Consider the following 22,065-nt stretch of genomic DNA (forward strand, 5'->3'; position numbering starts at 1 on the left):
TTAATTGAGAATGACAGTCTAACGGCTTTTGCGTTGATCTTTTGAAATTAGGTTGATTAATGATGCTCATTGTCTTGTAATAATTTCTTACAAGTTGTCAGTGAATTCAAAAATAGTTTTATAAGCCTCCACACAAAGTTCTATGGGGAATATTAGCAATATTTTGCTTACTGTAGTGATCTTTGATGCAAGGTGGTGTGACTGTAGCATCTATGTTTCTAGAGATTGTTTGGAAGTGCTGAGGTGAGAATTTGCTTTGTGTCCATCTCTGTGCCCAGTGCTTTCTGGGCATTATACAGGGCATCTCAACAGCACTGTTAGTTTGCATGCTAAGTCCATTACAGATAAGGAAAAGGGAGTTCGCAGAGATTTTTTTAAAGGCCTGAAACTTTTCCCTCATATTAAATTCCTCAAACATGTACAGAGTTTGGTGGTTAAAATCACAAAAACTATTTGTGGGCTTGGAATGGGGATTGGTTGATAAACTACAGCCCACAGGCCAAATCTCGTCAGCTGTCTGCTTTTGTATAGCTGGCAACCTAGGAATGGTTTTTACAGTATTAAATGGTTGGAAAATAAATCAAAAGGATAATAATATTTCATAACGTGAAAATTACGTGAAATTCACATTTCAGTTTTTTGGAACACAGCCATTCCTGCTCATTTTTTTTTGTCTGTAGATGTTTCCATGATACAAAGGGAGAGCTGAGTAGTTGGGACAGAGGCCCTTTGGCCTGCAAAGCCTAAAAGAATTACTATCTGGCCCTTTACAGAAAAACTTCGCTGATGCCTGGTCTAGAGTGGTAATTTATCTCAGGCTTTTATAAATGACTTTATTCATTATTGAATGCTTACTACTTGCCGTGTCCTGTGTTGGGTTCTTGTATGCAGATACAATAGTGAACAAAGGGGCATTGTGGGTACCTTCATGGAGCTTACAGCTTAAAGCTAATATTTTAATAGTCATAAGGTAGATGTATTAATACAATTATTTGGTCATTAATAAAATATTGTAATATTCATAAGGTAGACTATTAATAATTCAAATAATAATAAAATTATTTGGTTAACTAATCTAATAATAAAATTATTTGGTTAATCTGAGTATTTACTATAACCCTTACTTGAACCTTTTTTTTAAAAAAATATACCACACTGAACATAAACCTTTGCTTTTTAGATGACTTGTGATTTTACTGAGATTAGGATCATATATTACGAGCTTATATTTTTGTGTTTGCTATAGCTATAGATGCCGGCACTATTGGAAATTAACTTGAACTATTACCATTCCAGGGTATGTTCTGAAAACTGTTTTTTGCTAAATTTTACTAAGTTCCTGATATCAGTTTGTTTCCTTGTCATTTTTCTTTCTATTGAGAAATAATGACTCATTAAAAAATACTGTGAATTATTTATGTAGTACTTTATACTGCTATATTTGTTAAGCCTCAGTGGTACATTTGTATTTCACTTTACCTGATTGGATGTTCACTTTGTTAACATTAATGTATTGTTGAATTTTAGTTTATATAATAGCATATGAAGCACTAATATTTGTCACCATTTTAAGAATCTGTATTAATCATACTTTAAATGTTACATAGTTTCCTAATGGCAGCAGGTAGCATAATACCTGAAAAAATAATGTCATTGTTGCTTTTCTGAGTCAGACTCATAGTCTGATTTATCCACATTAATATTTCAGAGAAACGTACCATTAGTCCCATGAGGAGAGAAATGGTTTTAATCCATCCATCATTTATCTATCCATCAAACTTCTGTAGACTGCTTGGTATATGCTGGTATCGTCTTAGCAACTGAAATGCAGTGGTCAGTTTCCCTGTACTCAAGGAGCAGTGAGTCTTCTCTTGCGCGAAGATCCTGTGATCCCAAAACTATAGGCAAGGATTTGCCAGACATGAATTTTTGCCTCTGTGTGTGTGTGTGTGTGTGTGTGCGTGCGTGCGCGCGCGCATGTGCGTGTGTGCGCGATTTGTTCCACTTTGGTTAATTTGCTCCGTTGGTTAATTTGGTTAATTTGCTTTCTCTCATCCTTGAAAACTCTTCGAATGGCAACTTTATATACTAGATTATATTTAACTTTCACTTACTCACCTGTTTGTCAGAGACCTTGCATTGTTTTATTCCTGAATTAAGAAGTCAGAAGTCCCCTTGTGATCTGGTTTTACATACCTTTGCTTCTGTAAGACATTGGAGAGAAAGGTGTCATTTCAAAAATATCGTTTCTTGCACCACCTCAGTTCACTAGTGCCAACAAGCTGGCACTTTTGTGGCATTATATTTATAAATATTTTTCAGTGTTTTCCACTAGTTACCTGTTGTAGAAAAGGGAAAGAACTTATAAATTCACTTCATTATGTCCAAAAGGTAATCCAAGAGACATATTTACACAGGCATCTCTCTTCCTGCTTGTTTCTACATGAGGATGAAAGGGTGCTGTAAAGGAATTTTATAGGACGTCTAACTTGATTTTACTTAAAATGTAGTTTATCATTAGTTCAGTATTAGTTTTTCTGTCGTGTGGGTAAACTTAGGAAGTCTGCTCGAAGAAACTCAAAGTTTTTTAGAAATAGTTTAATCTCAGGTGATTTCAGTGTGAATGTATTTTATAATACTTGTGCCTGAGTCCTTATGCTAATCTTGAATGTCACCACAGCAGTGATTTTTAAAGACCATTAATGTAGTATAATCTGTACTTTTTTGGGTAAAATGATTGTCGTAATCAGATCATTATTGTGATAGTCTAACATCATTGCTGAGATGTTCTGTTATGTGAAATAATAAAGATAATGAGAATGATTCTAATGATCAAGGTATAATCCAGGCATGACAGGATATGTCTGATACTTTTTACTTTTATAGCTCTTGATCTTGTTCCTAGGCTGACATCATTACTTATTCCTACCTTTTATCTTATTTAACACAGGGATGTGAAATTATTTCAACTCCTGATCAATACCATACTGACTTTACCAAGTGCCTTGAAGTGCTCCGAAATAAGATAGAAGAAAAAGGCCTACAGGTAAGATAGGCGCCTATTTGGTGGTTAAGAGTCTTATACCAAGGATGTGAAAAATCCTGTCTTTACTTATCTGAAATCATTATTTGCTTTTGTGCTGCTTATCTGGATTCCCTTGTCAGGTTTTTTCAGTATATGAATAAATCTGCACTTAGTTGTCAAAACATTAATTATGTGCACTTGAATCAGAGGTCACAGATTCCAGAACCTTACTGTGATGAGGTCCCAAAATGGGTAAAGTGGACCTTGTATAAAGCAAACAAAAGTGGCAGCTCATTCTCAGCCTAAAGGGAGTAGCTGCTTTCTATCTCAGGTTGGTTGTTGCTCTGAAGATCTGTGTGTGTTTGTGTGTTTATATATTATGTAGGCAAGACAAACAAACAGATATGGCCTAGATTTGGCCAACATTGCAAACTCTTATATAAACAAATAAAATATTACTGCCTTTTTTTTTTTAATGAGAGAAGAGTCTGCTGCTTTGCACATGTGGACTCTTTAAGGTGTTCGGTAGTGATTTTCACCTAGCACCCAAGTGTATAATCACATCAATTAGAGCTAATGCACAAATTTGTATTTTTTTTTTTTTTAATAAATTTATCCGTTTATGTATTTTTGGCTGTGTTGGGTCTTCGTTTCCGTACGAGGGCTCTCTCTAGCCGCGGCAAGCGGGGGCCACTCTTCAACACGGTGCGCGGGCCTCTCTCCATCGTGGCCTCTCTTGTTGCAGAGCACAGGCTCCAGACGCGCAGGCTCAGTAGTTGTGGCTCACGGGCCCAGTTGCTCCGCGGCATGTGGGATCCTCCCAGACCAGGGCTCGAACCTGCGTCCCCTGCATTGGCAGGCAGATTCTCAACCACTGTGCCACCAGGGAAGCCCTGTATGTTTTTATATTTTACAATTTTTTTTGATACTTGTTGAAATGATATGCAAACTTTTAAAAGTCTGTATTCCGTGAAGATCCACGAAATTAAACCTGAAGCAGTGAATGACAATTGACCATTATTTTCCTGGGAAGGGCAGGAAGGTAAGCTGAGATGCATGATCCAATGTGTCATTTTTAAACTAAGAAAACGAGGAAAACACCTTTGTACATTAGGATGGTTTTCACAGTACAAGTAACAGGAGATGTGTTTCAGCCTTTCCTCAGTAATCGAATGGGGTAGGGCCGACTTCAGACACAGCACAGTCAGATCTCATGTCTACTTCTTCCATTGTCTTGGCTCTGCTGTGTAAGCTTTCTCTTCAGTCTGGTTTCCCTGACTGTCTGCAATGGCTGCTTGTAGCAGTTTTTTTACACCGTTACATCTAGAGGGATTGAGGGGCAGGGTCGTCACTTCCCACCGTCATTAGACCTAAGTCCTGAAATCTCTCCATTAACCACCACTTGGTTTTGGCGAAGGATGATGAGAGTAACCTGATTGTCTTGGACTGGAGCAGGGAGTGGGGGGGTCAATCCACATGTCTCATACAGTCCAGCTACACGGCTAACACACGTGTGGCGGGACGGCACAGGCAGTGGAGACGCACCCCTAATAAAAACTTACTCCTTCGCAGAAGTTATGAAAGATTTATTCTGATGTATATTTATTAAGTTGAGGCAGTAGATCCTTTTCTCCCTTTGAAGGAAAGCCTTGTTAACTACTATAATTGACAAGTAGCTCACTCTGCAAACTCAATAAATGTAATTGAACGAACATTTCTCATCTCTGTTGTAGCTTGAGCTGTACCTAATGTGCTACTTGCAGCAGTCAATTGCGGTAATAATATATTTGTTTAAGGAAAACAGAAGACAACCTATTGAGAGTTATCTGCTTCATCCCGACATAGCTAATGTTGAGTTTCTTAGAAAAAAATTCTAAATCTTCACAACTGGTGCAATTTTCCTAGTACTTCCACTGAGTGTATTGAAAGCTGGGAATGAAATTACGTGAGTGTCATTTGTTGTGTCTAATTGATAGTATCTCTAATACAATATTCAGTCATTAAATCTCAAAACAAATCATCGTATCTCAAACTCAACAAGGCCAAAATCCAGAGAGAGCCTCAAACTGGGGGAAGAGGATAATCAGGTGTATATAATCTGTGAAACGAATTGGACAAAGTCTTGGCCGAGCCAGTGGAGGCCCGGAGTGAGAGGACCTATTAGAGGACTCCTGCATTGGGCAGAAAGGGCCACACCCTCCTGCTCCCACCGTGCTTAGTCATAGGCTGGAGGCTGCCAGGGATGTGCATGGCCCTGGTGGCAGCCTGTGCTGTGTCATGAAGGGGTTGCCGCTGGCCCGGGACAGCCAGCTGCCCTCCTCTCAGCCCAGTAGCGAGGTCTTTGTGGAGAGAATGGGAGCTGGGCACCTCCGTGGTTGGCATGCTTTGGGTCCAGTGCATTCTCCAGCCTCATCTTGAGTCCCCCTTTCTCCTTGTTCCCAAAATATGCCAGATTCCCTCCTCTCCTTTGCCTTAAGGTGTTTTTTGTATATATGTTGCCCCCTCTCTCTAGAATGTTGTAGACATATTTTGACTTTTTTTGGGGTTTTTTTGTATTTTTCCTTGTCTTTGCCAAGGCCATGATGGTAGAGTATGCCTGACGTCCTCAAGGAGGTCTTTCCTCCACCATAGCTCTGGGTTAGGCTCTGCGGCTCTACATTTCTATGCCTCCCTCTTTTCTCCTTTACAGTACTCTGAACACTTCTAATAATTGTGTTAACTGTGTATATCTAATTGTTTGCTTAAGGCCTTTCTTCCCAGCTTGACTGTGTAGCCCATTAAGCTGGGATCAGGTCTGTCTTGTTCACGATTGTACGGTAGCACTGTGCGTATAAGAGACGCTCGGGGAACTCACAGGAGAGCAGGAGATGATGCAGTTAGGGGAGAGGTTTTTTAGAGAAGGCTGAGACATGAGAAACAAATAGAAGTTAGATGGCAAAGGGGAGAAGATGGTGGCCAAGTATGGCAGTCCACAGAGAAGGTGGCTAATACTTCAGTGAACCAACAGCAGATGGTTTGAAGAGCTTTACGACAGAGAATGGTGTGGTTACTTGGTGTTTGAAGAAGCATGGTTAGGTCAACTGAACTCATTACTAACAAAACCATCCAAATTAGCTCTTGTTCAGACTGAAAAAGATGGTTATGTTAAATCTGAGGACTATCTGTGAGCTTCCACCTGACTTTATGTTTAACCAGGTTATGTTTAACCTGGGAGCACAGCATTGTCTTTGGTTTAACATAATAGCAGGAGAAAAGAAAGATTAGAAAGATTGGAGAGGAAAATCATAAAAGATTCCCCTCCACACATTCTCCTACCCTCAAGTGAGATCATCATGAGGGCTTTTACAAATTTCTTCCTAAAATACACATAAACTGTGTCAGAAAATCCTTTCTACTTCTCCACCTAATAAATCTTACAAAATTATCATACATTTCTTGTTTTCCACTTATTAAATTATAAATATGAATTTGTATTCAAAGTGTCTGTATTTTGTAGTAAGATCTTATCTTTTTAGCATATACTTTAAAATATTAACTATAGTGTAAATGAATTGAATTAAAGTAGTATTTAATATGTTAAGGAACCATACTGTGTAACATATTAGAACTTTATAGAATTCAGATCAGGGTCTGTCATTATCCTAAAGGAGTTTACTGTCTAGAATATGAGGTTAATTATAAAAGAAAAGATTTCCCTAAATTACCTTATTTATTATTTATCTGTTTTAAACCTGCTCTTCCTCCACTTTTATTCCTCTGCAAAAAGGGTCTCTGATACATGTGACTCTTTAATGCTTTGCTTTTATGTTGCCACATTGTTTATCTGTGACTGAGTCATGAATAATAAATTTATCAGGATGCCATACGATATGACTGAATCTTCAAAGAGCACATATATATTCTGATGCTGTAATACATGTTTGAGATCTAAACCCTGGAATTCAGTGGAAAATATTAAAAGCTATTGCTCCAAGTTTCAAAAAATGTAAGATGTACATTGTTTAGGATGAAGCAGGAAGAAATCTAGATTATAAGGCCCTAAGAATAATAGGTCTCCTGAAATACAGATTAGGGTATTTCCTAGAATTATATGGCAATAGAATCAGTTACTTCCGTGTCTGATGTTTTAAACAGACTTTATATTGGACAAAATTTGGGCAGAAAAGTTGATGTTAATTTCAAACTGTGTATTGTATAGATTTAAACTCATACTAGTTTTATTTGCTAAAACCTCAATACATTTTAGCCCATTTATACTGTGTTATTTTTTTGTAAGCAGTTTTTTAATCAAATGATGCAGGATGCTGAGTATTATATAAATAAGAGCAAATGTGTACGTTTTATACACACAGACAAATATTAATGACTACAAATTAAATATCACATAAAGACTGTAGGATTGATCAATTAACCCAAGAGGACAGAGTAGAAAGACCTTGAGTTCACCTCCTCTCAGGGGCACACCAAAATTACAACTATTTACAGAACAGCTATCAGAGAAATAGATTGAAACCTACCAGAAAAGATCTTATACAGTAAAGCCATAAAGAAGGAACCCTAACAAGATGGGTAGGAGGGGCGGAGTCATGGTATAGTCAAGACTCTTACCCCCAGGCGGGCGACCCACAAATGGGAGAATAATTACAACTACAGAGGTTCTCCCCAAGGAGCCAAGGGGTCTGAGCCCCACACCGGGCTCCTCATCCCGGGAATCCTGTGCCCAGAAGATGAGCCCCCAGGACTTTTGGCTTCAACGGCCTGCGGGGCTTACTTTCAGGAGACCAAAAGGACCAAGTGGGGAGATAGAGACTCCATTCTTAAAGGCACCCAGGGGAGAAGCAGTAATTTGAAAGGCGTCTGGGTCAGACCTACCTGCTGATCTTGGAGAGTTTTAGACTATTTATATCTACTGATTATCAGTATTGGACATGATTGGTTTGTAATGGACTAATGACTTTTTTATGTTCATACTAAATATCTGTTGCTGCTCATCAAATTTAAGACTGACTGTATCTGATTGGACTAATTACTTTATCAATATAATAAGATATCCCTAGGGTTGCTGGAAGAACTATGATAGTACTGTGAGAAGTATTTTCCAAGGTACTCTGATGTCTTCAATAAAGTCCGCTCTGATGAGCTGGTATCTTTGGCAAGATTCCAGTCTTATCTAAAGCAAAACTTAATAAATCTGTTGTGTGTGTACACATGTGTTCTGGAAAGGAATAAATACTATCTTTACATGAGAGAAACCTAGCAGATACCACCTTAATCAAGGAATCATAATTAACATCATCAGTGATAATTCATGTTAGTAATCCACGCCCCTCTCTCTAGGTATAGGGTGAGAAGGGCACTTGTGGTGTACTTCCCTAAAACCCGTAATCTCAGTTTAATCTTTGAAAAAAATCAGAGAAACCCAAATTGAAGATCATTCTACAAAATACCTGACCGCTATTTTCAAGATCATGAAAGACAAGGAAAGACTGAGAAACGGTCACAGAGCAGAGGAGATGAGAGAGACATGAAAATTAAATGCAGTGGGGTGAAATGTGAATCAAGTCCAGAGTTTCATTAATAGTTGTGCCCCAGTGTCAATCTTAGTTGTGACAAATGTGCCATGTTTATGTAAGATGTTAACATCGCTGGGAACTGGGTGAAGTGTGTACTTGCTGAAGTATCTTCACGACTTTTTACTAAATCTCAAGTTATTTCAAAATAAAACATTTATTTGAAAAAGTATGTCCAGTGTTGCAAATATGCTCTAACAGTGGAACGGTGTCATCTTTCTGTGCCATGACTTATAGTAATGTAGAATAAAAAGCAAGTACTACAATCGATAACTTTTTGTGGACTCTCTCAATTTTAAAATGTTTCCTCAAAAAGTTTCAAACTGTAAGACTCTGCTGCATGTTTAGGCAACTGTTGTACATGAAAACTATGCCTGCTTGAAAATCTTCACTAGAAATTTGATGGTGTTTAAACTACACGACAGGCCAGATCCTCTCAACTTCCACAGCTTCCCTGGAGATCAAAGTATGGTAGGACTCAGTCAAGGATATGATTTTATCAGGACTGGCTCTAGAAGGAGTAACCCTGTTTATTCCTGCATTCCCTCCTGACCTGTCGAAGTCCTGTGGTCTCCATCCCCACCTCCATTTTCTCCCTGGCTCTTCTAATATTGATATTCTGTCATACCTGCCTTTTACTTTTATCTTGTTTCCCTGGGCTTCAGTTATCATTCTGTGCCATTAACTCTATATCTTATATCTCTAATCCTGAACTCCAAAGCCCTATTTCTAACCACTAACTGGAAGGCCAGAGGAACTTCATTTCAGTGTAAACCAAAATTCATCATCTTTCTCACAAAATCTCATTTTCTCTTTCTTTTCTGTCTCATTCAATGGCACTACCATCCATCCACCTGGCAGAAACCTGAGAGTAACCTTATATTTTACTATCCCTGTACCATCCCTCAATGGCTGGTCACAGTTGCTTTAATTCTACAAGTATCTCCTGTGCCCACTTTGTTCTTTCCAATCTTACTGGTACTCTCTTAGTTCAGACCTTTATCATTTCTTACCCGTGTTATTTTACTAGCCTTCTGTTTGCCCCCTTCACTCCATTCCCTTACTAAAATTTATATCCTCTGTCTTAGATGGACATCTGCTTTAAATCTTTTCTTTTCTCCCAGTTACTTATTCAATAAATACTTGTTCAATGAATAAATTTATTTCCAATAACATCAAGGCAGATTCCAAAGGATATCCTGGCAAACCTTAGCTGGCATGTATCCTCTGTGAAAGAATCTTCTTAGTAGCATTTCCTACTAATTCTCCCACGACACATGTGACATGTGTCCAGATTCCTTACATTGCTTGCTGTCTGTACCAACTGTAGGAATGAATATGCTTATTATGAAAAGAATTAGTCTCCAACACATTGTAATTAGAGGTTAGGTGCTCAGATGCTTGGGTTTTGCTGACATTCTTTCAGCTGCATGACTACAGAAAGCTGTTTAACTTCTTTAAGACTCATCTTTCTCATCTGGAAAGTCAGAATAATAATCTACACGTACCAGCGAGTTATGAGGCAAAGCATTTACTGCAGTGCCTGCCACATATGAAGTCCTTCATAAAAATATAATAGTAGCAGTGGTGGTATTAATAGTCATATATTTTTGTGCACTTTAGCTTTTGTGATCTCATAACATTTTATATAATTTCCTTTGCATAATATATATATTTACAAAATATAAATATAAATTTTATATAAATAAAATATAAAATACTGTATTTTATAGATATATTTTATAAAATATATTTATATATTCTATTTAATTTTATAAAATATATTTTATATGTAATATAGTTATATATGATATTTATTTTATAAAGCATATACCTTAATATATTTATTTTATAAAAATTATGAATATAAATAAGATCTTTTATAAATATATATAGTGATCTTTTGATTTTATAATAAATTTCATGGACCAATATGATATTCGAATTAGATAATGTTTTTAGGGATCAGACTAATTACAGTTTATAGCCCAGTTTCATGGACTCATCATTTCTTTTTTTTTTAAGTGAAAATAATTTTTTTTAATTGAGGTATAATTGACGTACAACATTATAATATATAGTTTCAGGTGTACAGCATAATGATTCAATATTTGTATAAATTGTGAAATCATCACCACAGTAAGTCTAGTTAACATTCTAGCATTGTTTCTTTTGGACATATTCTAATTTTACAAGATCTCCTTTAATATCAGACACTTGAATTAAACAGAGGGCTCCTCCCATGTTGCAGTGTTTCCTAGGGGAGGTCTTCAATGTCCCCTTTTCCCAGGGGACCAGTGAGAATGGGATATATATGTTTAGTGATGGGATCCCTCAGCAGGCGAGTTGCACAGCCCCGCTGACCACTGTGTGCCTCGTGCCTGGATGGAGAGAGAAGAGGAGAGGTGTGCCCCAGCTTCTCCCATGCTGCAGGGGACCTTGTGCTTGCTGGGGGATGTGTTACCCAAGGTAAGTCAAAAGTTCCCTTCAGAGTTCCACGGGCAGACTTTCTCCCCTTAGGTACACTGTGGAAGCTCCCGGGGGTCATCTTCCGATCAGCCTAACAAACTTTTACGTAGTGTGTGTCTGTTAAGACATTATGCTAGGATTTGGTGGCCAAATCCATGGCCTCAGATAGACTCCAGTCTAATAGAGGAAACAGATAAATGAGTAACCGGAGAGTAATGCAGACTATCGTAGATGCTGTGACTTGCCTCTTCAGGATAGATTCAACTTCTTAAAAAACGGATTGTTTATATAGAACGCTTCTCTACTTCCTCTTTTAATTTTACATTTAAGAACATAGAATAATAAGATTTTTTTTTTCTAATGAAATTGCGCTCATATCTATGAGGCCTTCCACGACCACCCGGTTTAGATAGCACCCCTCACCCCTCCTCCTGTTACGTCCCTCAGTCAGCAGGCCTCTACCCTTCCCTGCTCAGCTTTCCCCATTCCACTTGCCACCGTCAGACATATTTAGGATATTTGTTTCTGTTACATGTTCACGCACTGGAATGTAAAAGTTCACGTGGGCAGGGAGTTGTGCCTGTTTGTTCTCTGCTGTATCCCGAGCATCTAAAACAATACCTGGCAGTCCATAAATGTTTATCGAATGAATATATACATATATGGAAGAATCTTTTTTTTAGCAAGAACTTTTAGCAAGAACTTTTTATCAAATGTTGGTTAACTTTATTCAGTAATCTGCTTTAACTTTAACAAGACTTATTCCACTGCCCTAGCTCTTGTCCCGTTTTAATTGGACACTTTTTGGTTTTGGCCAGTACTTGGAGATATCCACTATTATTCGGTCATACACACATCTTTAGTTTTTCTCTTCATTTTACGGGGAAGGGAAGGGGATGTGTGCGGTGTGTAATTAAAAATGGTACATATAGTATCTTTATTTCATTATATTGGTATTTTATAATACTTCTGGGACCTGCTTCATTTTACCAGCCTAAGTTACTTGAAAAAGTTGAGAGCTAACAAATGAGAATGCATAGAGATTGTCTCATAAGCCATTACCATTGTGAACTTGACAAGAATAAATCTTGCCAACTTCCTTGAATTGATACTGAAAGCAATACCATACAGTTTCAACATCAGCTCTGTAGCTCAGGCATTGTAAGGCTTTTATGACAAGTTTTTCTATCAATACCTTTGTTCCTGTGCTTATCTACCTAAAAGGAATGTTGTAAGCTTAAATTGGTAATTTTTGTGAAATTCTAGAAGGCATCATGTCACATACACACACACACACACACACACACGAATACACATTCAACTATACATCGGTATGTCTACACAGACCACCTTTTGATTTTTAGTATATGACCAGCATGGCTATCTTTGTCGAGTGACAAAGTAACTGCTTATACCTTCCGGTTCTGGAACAAATGAGGTGCAAGCTAAGTATCAGATGAGGAAGCAAGGAGAAGAAAAATTTCTGGGCATCAAATGAACTAGCAGGCTGCTTCCTAGATCATTTTGGAAAAGCCTTCAAAAGAGAAATTCCCATCTCTGATTTTCCTTTTCTTAGAGACCAGCAATCTTTTTTACAGTGCTGTGCAACAAGAGAAAATAGATATTCGCCATGCTTCAGAGTGACTCAGGAGGTGCTGCTATGGATATAAAAAGCTAACTGCCTCAGAGGCTGTGACAGCCTAATCCGTCCCTGCCAGAGGAGAGAAGCGTGTTTTATAGGCCCCGGGACAAGGGTTAAGTTTATCTGCTTAGCAGGAATCTCGGCTGGATGACTCACTTACCAGACAAAATTTCTTATTAATGCAGAGAATTACAGATAGGGTTGATGTGGTGCTCCTTTGCAGGAGAACACCGACCTAATGTGAAAAGGACTATTTTATTTAAAGTTACTGCATTGTGCAGAGGCAGAACCTACAGATGGAGGAGGAAACTATATCTTGAGAACTTCTGTAATAATAATGCACTTATATTGGAACATCCTGAAATTGCTTAGTAGATTATAAAATTTCTTCTTCTGTGTATCCGTTAGCCAAACATATGTAGTAGTGCCTACACTCATAATTATGATTGTCCACAATGATAGTATCTATAGTTTAAAAAAATGATTTGGTTATAGTGTGTCATGATCGAAGAACTGAAATGATGTTACTACTTATCACAGGGATGTACACAGCATATTGATATATTTTCAGTGGTACTTAATCAGGAGAAGAGATATATACATAGAAACACATTCTTCTTTGTGTTAGGTGATAAGCCTAGGTATCTTGGAAAGTTCCATTTGAATCAGAGAATATGGAATCCCATAGCATTCACTCTCCATCCTTCTCCTCTCTTTGTAGCTGGAAGTAGAAAGTGTCTTTCTATTTCCATGACCGTCTCTTTTCCCAGTATTTCTGCTTAGCATTCCATAGTCAACATGCTGGTCCTTAACAGGTGCCTAGAGTAGAAGTAAGATAATATCAGCTTCTTTTCTGGATCCACTAGGAACCTTACCTTCTCAACACATATGTGACTGTATGTACTTTGCATATGAACAGCTGTGTCAAAATATTTTGAAACACATTAGGAAATAGGAGTATCTGAATTCAAAGTTACATTTTTAAATTACATTTTATTTCTGTTTCCTCATCCATTTCTACTAGAGATTTTAGATGCCTGTAAAATTGACCCTAAAGATTGTGATTTTCTAAAGCATCCATATAAATAAAGGAAATTATTTCAGAAAGAGGAAATTATCGTTGAACAAACATTTTCTCCCAGATTGCACTCAGTTTACTGTGATGCTTATGGAGATGGAATACATTTAGCAAAATATCAATAGCAAGGAGCATCGCTTCTACCTTAAAGTCAACCTGAGGATGATCAGGTGATCAGCTATTTTGTATACGTGTATTCGCCGAAGCAAACTTATTACATTGCAAGAAATAAGCTTTACGTAATTAATGTCACTGCAGTAACAGTTTTAACATTCTCATTTGGCATTATAAAACGGTCCAGTGCATATTCAGAAACCAGAGTGTTAATGACCAAGTGCGAAATTTGCAATCAAAATGTCTCTATTCTCCCAGAAGTTGGAAAGGGGATAATTAACATAAACTATTTATATTGCACCAGATTGCAATATCTAAGCATTGCACTACAGCAAGCCTGATAGCCACCTGTTATAAACTGGTCAATAAAAACTGAGGAGAGTTTTATACCCCTAAACTTTGGGAAAATAATGCGCCCAAAGTACTACAAATAGCCAAATCCAATCCATCCAGACATGGAAACCAAGAGTTTCATTTATCATTTTAGACAAGAATATGCAGCTAAGACTTACTTTATGGCTGAAGCAAAAGCAAGAAATATTGTTTGGAGAAAACAAATCATGATGATGCAAGATAGGGTAATAGCTATTAAAAAATGATCACAAGTACAGAAGTGTACTCATCTTCTGGGAACAAAGCGTCTCTTACCAAAAGTCAGTCAGTTGGCAGAGGTTTTGAAAATTGTCTATTTTAACTTGCTCAGTGGTGGGAATGAAAGAGGATGAATGAGGGATGAGAGAAAGAGGATGGGGGTTTCAGGTTCTGGTACCTCACAACCCATTTTCCACAGAATGGGAGGAATGACTGCTTAGTGCTCTTCCAAATGTTCAACTTTAGAAGGGCATCATGTATGTTATAGAAATTTTAGCCAGAGTGAAAAATATCTGGTGCTTTTTGAGTAGGATGATCAGGAATGCAGATTTGAATCTTTTTCATTCATCTGCCAAGCAATCATTTAGCTTCGAATGGACAACATTTACACAAGCTGTAATATCCTTTCAAACTCTACTTCCAAATAGCTAATGGTTTCTGAACATGATATAGGTCACACTTTGAGTTTTAATTTTGCACTAAATACCAGCTGTGTTGACGATGCTATGCTAGGTATTTTGGGATTTCTAAACCACAAATAATACATCTTTCCATTTCTCAAGACCCCCGATGGTATGAGAGGTTTGGAGACCATAATTACCTACAGTAGATTTACAATATCCATGCTATTTATACAGACCATGATTTTATGTAACTTTACTTTTAAGTATATTCCTGACTCTTCAAAGAATTTAATTTTCAGCAGAGATAATAGAATAAAATCATGTTAAAAAAAAAGCACAAGTATGTGTTTTATTTATTCTATTCAACTCTCCTTGGCACTCACTTTCTGATATAGAGAAATGTAAATACATGCAAATTTGCTCTTGCCATCACTTTGTGTATTTACATGGAAGGAAAAATAACACATTTCCATATATATATATATATATATATATATATATATATATATATATATATATATATATATATCTATCTATCTCACATTCTGCTTTTTGTTTATATGGAAAAAAATGTCCCATACCCAGGGGTCTCACTGATATGGTTTCAGAACCAATAGGCCAGTTAATCATGGAAATATTAGTACTCAGGACAGACCTGTGAGGAAAGACAACACTGTTATTACAACCAGGCTTGAAATATTTAACTAAAAAATGCAAAGCCTAGGGTAAATCAGAAAAGCATTTCATTATTCTGGGAATGAACTCAGTCATTGTCCTATACTCTGTCATGACCAGGGCATCTGAAATTAAAGTGTTTTGGGGGATTCCAGACAGCAATATGAAAAAGCAAAGAAAAGTCACTGTGCGCAGTAAGATTTCTAAGGAGTAGAACTGGTCACAGCAGTCATCAGTGCCAGAAAGATTGTTTGGGGTCACATAGGAAGGATCTTTAATCTCTAGGTAAAGAATTTGAATTTTGATTTACAGGTGATGTTAATCTGTGAGAGAATTTTGAATGAAAAATCATAATATAATTTAGAAAATTAGTGTAATGGTTGTGTGCAAGCTGAATTGGATGGAAATTCTAATGATAGTAAAAAAAAAAAAAAAAGAACCAATTACAGGCTTCTTGAAGGATAACTCTTTTTTAAAAAATATTTATTTATTTATTTGGTTGCACCAGGTTTTAGTTGCAGCAGGTGGGCTCCTTAGTGCGGCTCCAGGGCTCTTCAGTCGTGACATGTGAACTCTTAGTTGCAGCATGCATTTGGGATCTAGTTCCCCGACCAGGGATCGAACCCAGGTCCCCTGCATTGGGATTGCGGAGTCTCATCCACTGCGCCACCAGGGAAGTCCATTGAAGGATAACTCTTTAGTCATCCTTTCCATCAAGAATTTGAGAAATAAATAAAGACCTTAGAAAATAGACTTAAACTGTGTGCCTGGTGATGATGGGTCTTGTTTGCCAGAGTTAAAGCATGGAAACCGTTACCATTCATCTAACAAATGTCTGTTACATATTTACCAGCCACTTTGCTACATATTGTATCAATAGGTTGAAAGGTGCAAACTGAATGAGACAGGGTATCTGACTCTTAGAATTCATGGCCTTGGAAGTGAATGCCCTTGTAAGCAGGATAGGACAGGTGAGAAGCCCCTTGGAAGTGGACCTTCTCCAGCCTGAACCCTCCTTGTGCAGGTGGTAACTCAGCTGCATCTGGAAGATAGATTAGGAACTAACCAGAATCAGGGGAGTGTTTTGTTCTGAGTATTCAAGGTCAAAGGTAAAACTCTCAGGTTTGGGATGTCAAAGGGTAGGCAACACGGAAAGTCCTAATCACACGTGAACACTTGCACTGTTTGCATGTGTTTCCTTTAACAAGCTAACAGAATGCACTAGTAGGGAGGGGCCTGCCTTTTGGGGTAGGCCTGTCTCTCCTGGCCTCCTCTGCTGCTGACTTGGTGCCAGTGTGTCAGGGACCTCTGGCAGCAAGAGTTTCTTCCAGTCTGTACAAGCTGAACTCCCCAGAGAGGTACAGGGACATAATAAGCTCCTGATGGTCAGTGAGGGTATGAGCTGCCTGAGCTTTTTTATGCTAAAACTTTTACTGGGGGATTATGGTTTCAGTCAGGAGTCCTGGCATAGATCCTTTTCATCACCTTCACAGTTTGCTGTCAAATGCAAACAAGCTTGTATACATTGCTCACTTTTCAGGTATAAATGTGTCCCTTCCTCTGCTGTTTTACTTTTTAAGCTTTTCTCTCAATAACATGTTGAAAAACAAGTTTTGTGGTAAACATGTTTATGACGTTTCTTAATAACGTATTTGCAGTTTGACACAGTTGGATGAAAATGCTCTGTCCAAACAAGTTTGGTTTTCTTTTTTTTTTCGGAGGTGGAGGTAGGCATCTTTGGAAATACTTTACAAGGGAGGGTGGGGAAAGGGGATAGTTCAGACACTGAGGTTTGAAATCCTGTGATGTGTTCTGAGAACTAAAGTATTTCTAAAACATAAATGAGGTGGGAGTGGCAGATGTAACTTAGGAGTCGGTATGGGAGGAGATTGGACTTTATCTTGTAGGTTCTGGAAAGCCAGTACTGAAACAGAACATTGGCATGATCAGATTTGAGATGTAGAAAGCTTTCTCTCATAATCAGGTAGAAAACTACTTGGTTATCGAAGGCCAGGCAGGAGGCCAGTGGCGTTATGCAGGTGAGAAGGATGATGCCTGAGTTAAGGCTGCAGCAGGGAGGATAGAGAACAAATTATTTGAGAAAAATCGGGAGCCTCGTTATCTTGCCATTGCAAGAGGCGTTATTTCTTTCTCACCCAAACAGGTTTGCATTAAACTGTGACTCATTGGGCCTTGTTGAAATTTAAATGGGATCCCTGTGGTATTGTTTCCACAGGCTGCCAAGATCCAGCCAGGTATATCCTGTGTTTGTCAGTACAGTATATTCTGATACCATAAAACCTGAGGTCTTTAATTTCTCTGGTGTTTCATTGTACTTCACATCAATCACTGGAATTATTTTATAGGCTTATTGAAACATATTTTGATATTGCTGGGTTGTTGGCAGTTTATTGTTTTTCCTCTATCTTGATCCCATGATTTCCTTCATAGCCTGCATTGGGTCTTCCATCTTTAAATTAGAGCATCAAACAGTTGGACCAGAGAATTTCACTTCTGTTTAAGCCTAACTGTTGTACAGTAAAGATCTTTGAAGGTTAAGGGAAGCTTAAGAATAATGTCAATTTTTTGAGACCCTAGAGTTTAATTTTGTTAAGTTGGCTATGTTAATGTTACTTGTAATTCTCAAAGAGTAGGGTAAACGTGTGTCTTGGTTTACATGGGATAGCCCTGGTTTATGCATGTATTCTTGGTGTAATTATTTATAATGTCCCCCTTTTACTTTCAAGAGTGTCTCAGCTTGTACATTAAATTGTATGGTCATCCTATCAGGGAGAGCCACAAAGAAATTGTCCATTTATGCATCTCCAGAATTCAGTTTATGGAAAGTCAATGCAATTAAAATATGCTGACAGCCACTGTCCCTGCTGTAGACTTCGTGCATGCTGTATCTAAGTCTTTTTGAGGACAAATGGAGAAAAACATGTCATTTGTTTATCAAAGAGGTTTTTACTGCTCTAATAGAAAAATGAAATTGCTTCTCCTTTTGGTGTTATATATCCTTCAGCCAGTCTTGTCATGATTCTATTAAGGCAAATAACACAAAGCCAAGTTTTTCATTTATTCTCTAAACAAAACAGACACAATTATTATTTAACCTGTTAGAGTGGAAACCAGAGAACCTCACATGGACTGTTAGAAGTGAAAGGGGTCTTGAAAAATAGGTTAGGGAATTTAGTCCATCCCTTACCTTTATACATGAGCCACCTAAGTCACAAGGAAGTCATGTATGTGGTTCCATGGCTATTAAGGGAATATACCATACTATAGTCAGGTCTTCAATGTATTAATCCAGGGTTCCAGGGTTCTTTTTTGCTACACATGATTGCAGATGAAGAGCCAAAAGCAATCTCTGTTCCATCTTTTCCCTTTGCTAACAAAAAGGGTCCATGTAAAATACCCTGACTTGAATGTAGGACATGTATAGATATCAATTAGAAATTGATTTTTAACATTTTTATATTACAGAATATGGCATCATAGGTATGTTCTCGTGTTATGTGTGCACAAATATATTATTTAAAATATTTTATCCGCAGAGCTAACAGGATTGTAACAACACTTTTTAGAGTTACACACACTGACTCTTTAATGGATCACAACCGATAGAAAATGTGTTGGTCTCTGAGAGTAGCTTGCATTCTTTAGAGAACGGCAGATGTGTTCTAAAATAAACAGACTTGCCCTGGAATATGTATGCTGTCTCTCTCAGTGCCCTCTGAAACTCGTGGTCCATCCTTGTTAAAGATCCCCTGTATTCACAATGTCTTCACATCTAATTCCAACAGAAACTGGGCTTTTTTCTAAGGACAGCAATTCTCTGAAGCCATAGTAGTGCTGTTGTTTTGTTTTGTCATTTCTCCTGCTGCTTTTTCTAGAATGGTCCCCAGAATTAGGGGTGGGTGTCTTCACTCCTGTTCGCCATTTCTAGACCTGTGTGGTCCAAGACTCCAGCCACTAGCCACCTGAGCCCTTGAAGTGTAGCTACCCTAAACTGAGATGTGCCATTACTGTAAAGTACATTGAGGATTTTGAAGACCAAGTGGGAAAAAATGTAGAATATCTCAATATTTTTTCCAGCTTTAATGAGATAATTGATATATAACACTGTGTAAGTTTAAGGTGTACAACGTGATGATTTAATACACATATATATTGCAGAATGATTACAGTAATAAAGTTAGTTAACAAGTCCATCACCTCACATGATTACCTTTGTTTGTTGTTGTGGTGATGAGAACTTTTAAGATCTACTCTTAGCAACTTTCAAATATACAATACAGTATTGTTAAATATAGTCACCATGCTGTCCATTAGATCTTTGGAACTTACTCATCTTTCAACTGGAAGTTTGTACCCTTTGACCAGTATCACCTTACTTTCCCCACCCCGCAACTGCTGACAACTGACATTAGCCTCTCTTTGCGTTCAGCTGTTTTAGATTTCACACGTAAGGGAGATCATACAGCGTTTGTCTTTCGCTGTCTGACTTATCTCACTTAGCATCTCACATCCTCCAGGTCCATCCATGTTGTCACAAATGGCAGGATTTCCTTCTTTCTCATGTCTGAAGACTATTCCATTGTGTGCATGTATATTTATGTGTGTGTGTGTATGTTACATATATATGTATATACATATATATGAATATATCTCACATATTTTTTAATCTTCTTTACCCATTCATCTGTTGACAGACACTTTGGTTGTCTGGTTGTTTCCATATCTTGGCTATTGTGAATAACGCTGCAGTGAACATGGGAGGATGTTTGTGAACATGGGAAGATGATAATGACTTCTTGTGTGTGTGTGTGTGTGTGTGTGTGTGTGTACACACACTGTTTCTTCTGGGTATGTATATACCCAGAAGAAACAGAAGAGAGTTTGATTGCTGAGTCATATAGAAGTTGTATTTTTAATATTTTGAGGGACCTCCATACTGTTTTCATAGTGGCTGCACCAATTTCCATTCTCACCAACAGTGTACAAGGGTTCCCTTTTCTCTATATCCTTATCAACACCTGTTATCTCTTGTCTTTTTAAAAAATTTTATTTTATTGAAGTGTAATTGATTTACAATGCTGTGGTCATATCTACTGTACAACCAAGTGACTCAGTTATACATATATATATATATATATATATATATATATATATATATATATTCTTTTTTATATTTTTTTCTGTTACAGTTTATCACAGGACATTGAACATAGTTCCCTGTGCTCTACAGTAGGATCTTGTCTTTTTGATAATAGCCATTCTAACTAGTATGAGGTGATATCTCATTGTGGTTTTGATTTACATTTCTCTAATGGTTAGTGATGTTGAACATCTTTGCATGTACCTGTTGGCCATTTGTATATCTTCTCTGAAAAAATGTCTCTTCACATCCTCTGCCCATTTTTTAATTGGATTGTTTGGTTTTTTGCTACTGTATGAGTTCCTTTTATATTTTGGATATTAACTTCTTATCAGAGAGATGGTTGCAGATATTTTCTCCCATTCCATAGGTTGCCTTTTCATTTTGTTAATTGTTTCTTTTGCTTTGCAAAAGGTTTTTAGATCTATGCAGTCCCACTCATTTGTTTTTGCTTTTCTTGTGTTTTTGGTGTCATATCTAAAAAATTGTTGCTAAGACCAATGTCAAGGACCTTTTTCCCTATGTTTTTTTCTAAGAGTTTTATGGTTTCAGGTTTTATGTTTGAGTCTTTAATCCATTCCAAGTTAATTTTTGTGGGTGGTATGAGATAGGGGTTCAGATCTATTCTTCTGTATATAATTATCTAGTTTTCCCCACACCTCAACATGTTTAATACAGGTTACATGTTAAAATGATATTTTAGATATAGTACATTAAACAATACACATTTAAAAAATTTTACCTCTTTTTACTTTTTTAAATGTAGCCACTAGAAAATTTTAAATTCGATATGTGTCTCCTATTGTATTGCCATTGGACAGTGCTGTTCTATTTGATTCTTCGATTCCTCTTTTCCCCTAAAAACTCAAGCTCTGAATCTCATGTCCTCAGGTTGTATCATCCTTATTGCTCATTGCTGTAGTCGTCATGTGTTATAATCCTGGTCATTTTCCTGCTTGTCTTGATGAAGTTAACATCTAGGTCACCAATAATTTTTTTCAACAGTACTGTTTTAATTCATGGTAAATTCCATACACACTTGAATGAACCTTCCAGTACACTGATCTCTTGTTTCCTTAAACTTATCCCCTCTAGTTATATTGTTTGCCTCTTTACCTCAGTTAATTGTATGAATATACCTAGACCTTGTCTATACCAAGATTTGTAAACCCTCCATAATCTCTGTTTTATCCATTTGACTCACCCGTTTGCCCCTGACTTCAGCAATTCTTTGACTCCACCAGTACTCTGATCCATTGACCATGCGCTTTCACTATCCTTCAACCCTTGTTTTATTTCTCCATTTATTCAACAAATATTTGAGACACCAACAGGT

At 37.4% G+C, this 22,065-nt stretch overlaps 1 protein-coding gene across 1 annotated transcript in view; it reads left to right on the top strand.

Annotated features, from left to right (window-relative positions):
• Positions 1-22,065, top strand: part of TPK1 (thiamin pyrophosphokinase 1) — a 351,616-nt gene that overhangs the window by 178,358 nt on the left and 151,193 nt on the right. Inside the window, exon 6 of the mRNA XM_059932608.1 lies at positions 2,951-3,046. Coding sequence (XP_059788591.1) covers positions 2,951-3,046 — 96 coding nt within the window. The remainder of the gene's footprint in view (positions 1-2,950; positions 3,047-22,065) is intronic.

The sequence above is a fragment of the Balaenoptera ricei genome, chromosome 9, assembly GCF_028023285.1.
Source record: "Balaenoptera ricei isolate mBalRic1 chromosome 9, mBalRic1.hap2, whole genome shotgun sequence".
Lineage (NCBI taxonomy): Eukaryota > Metazoa > Chordata > Mammalia > Artiodactyla > Balaenopteridae > Balaenoptera > Balaenoptera ricei.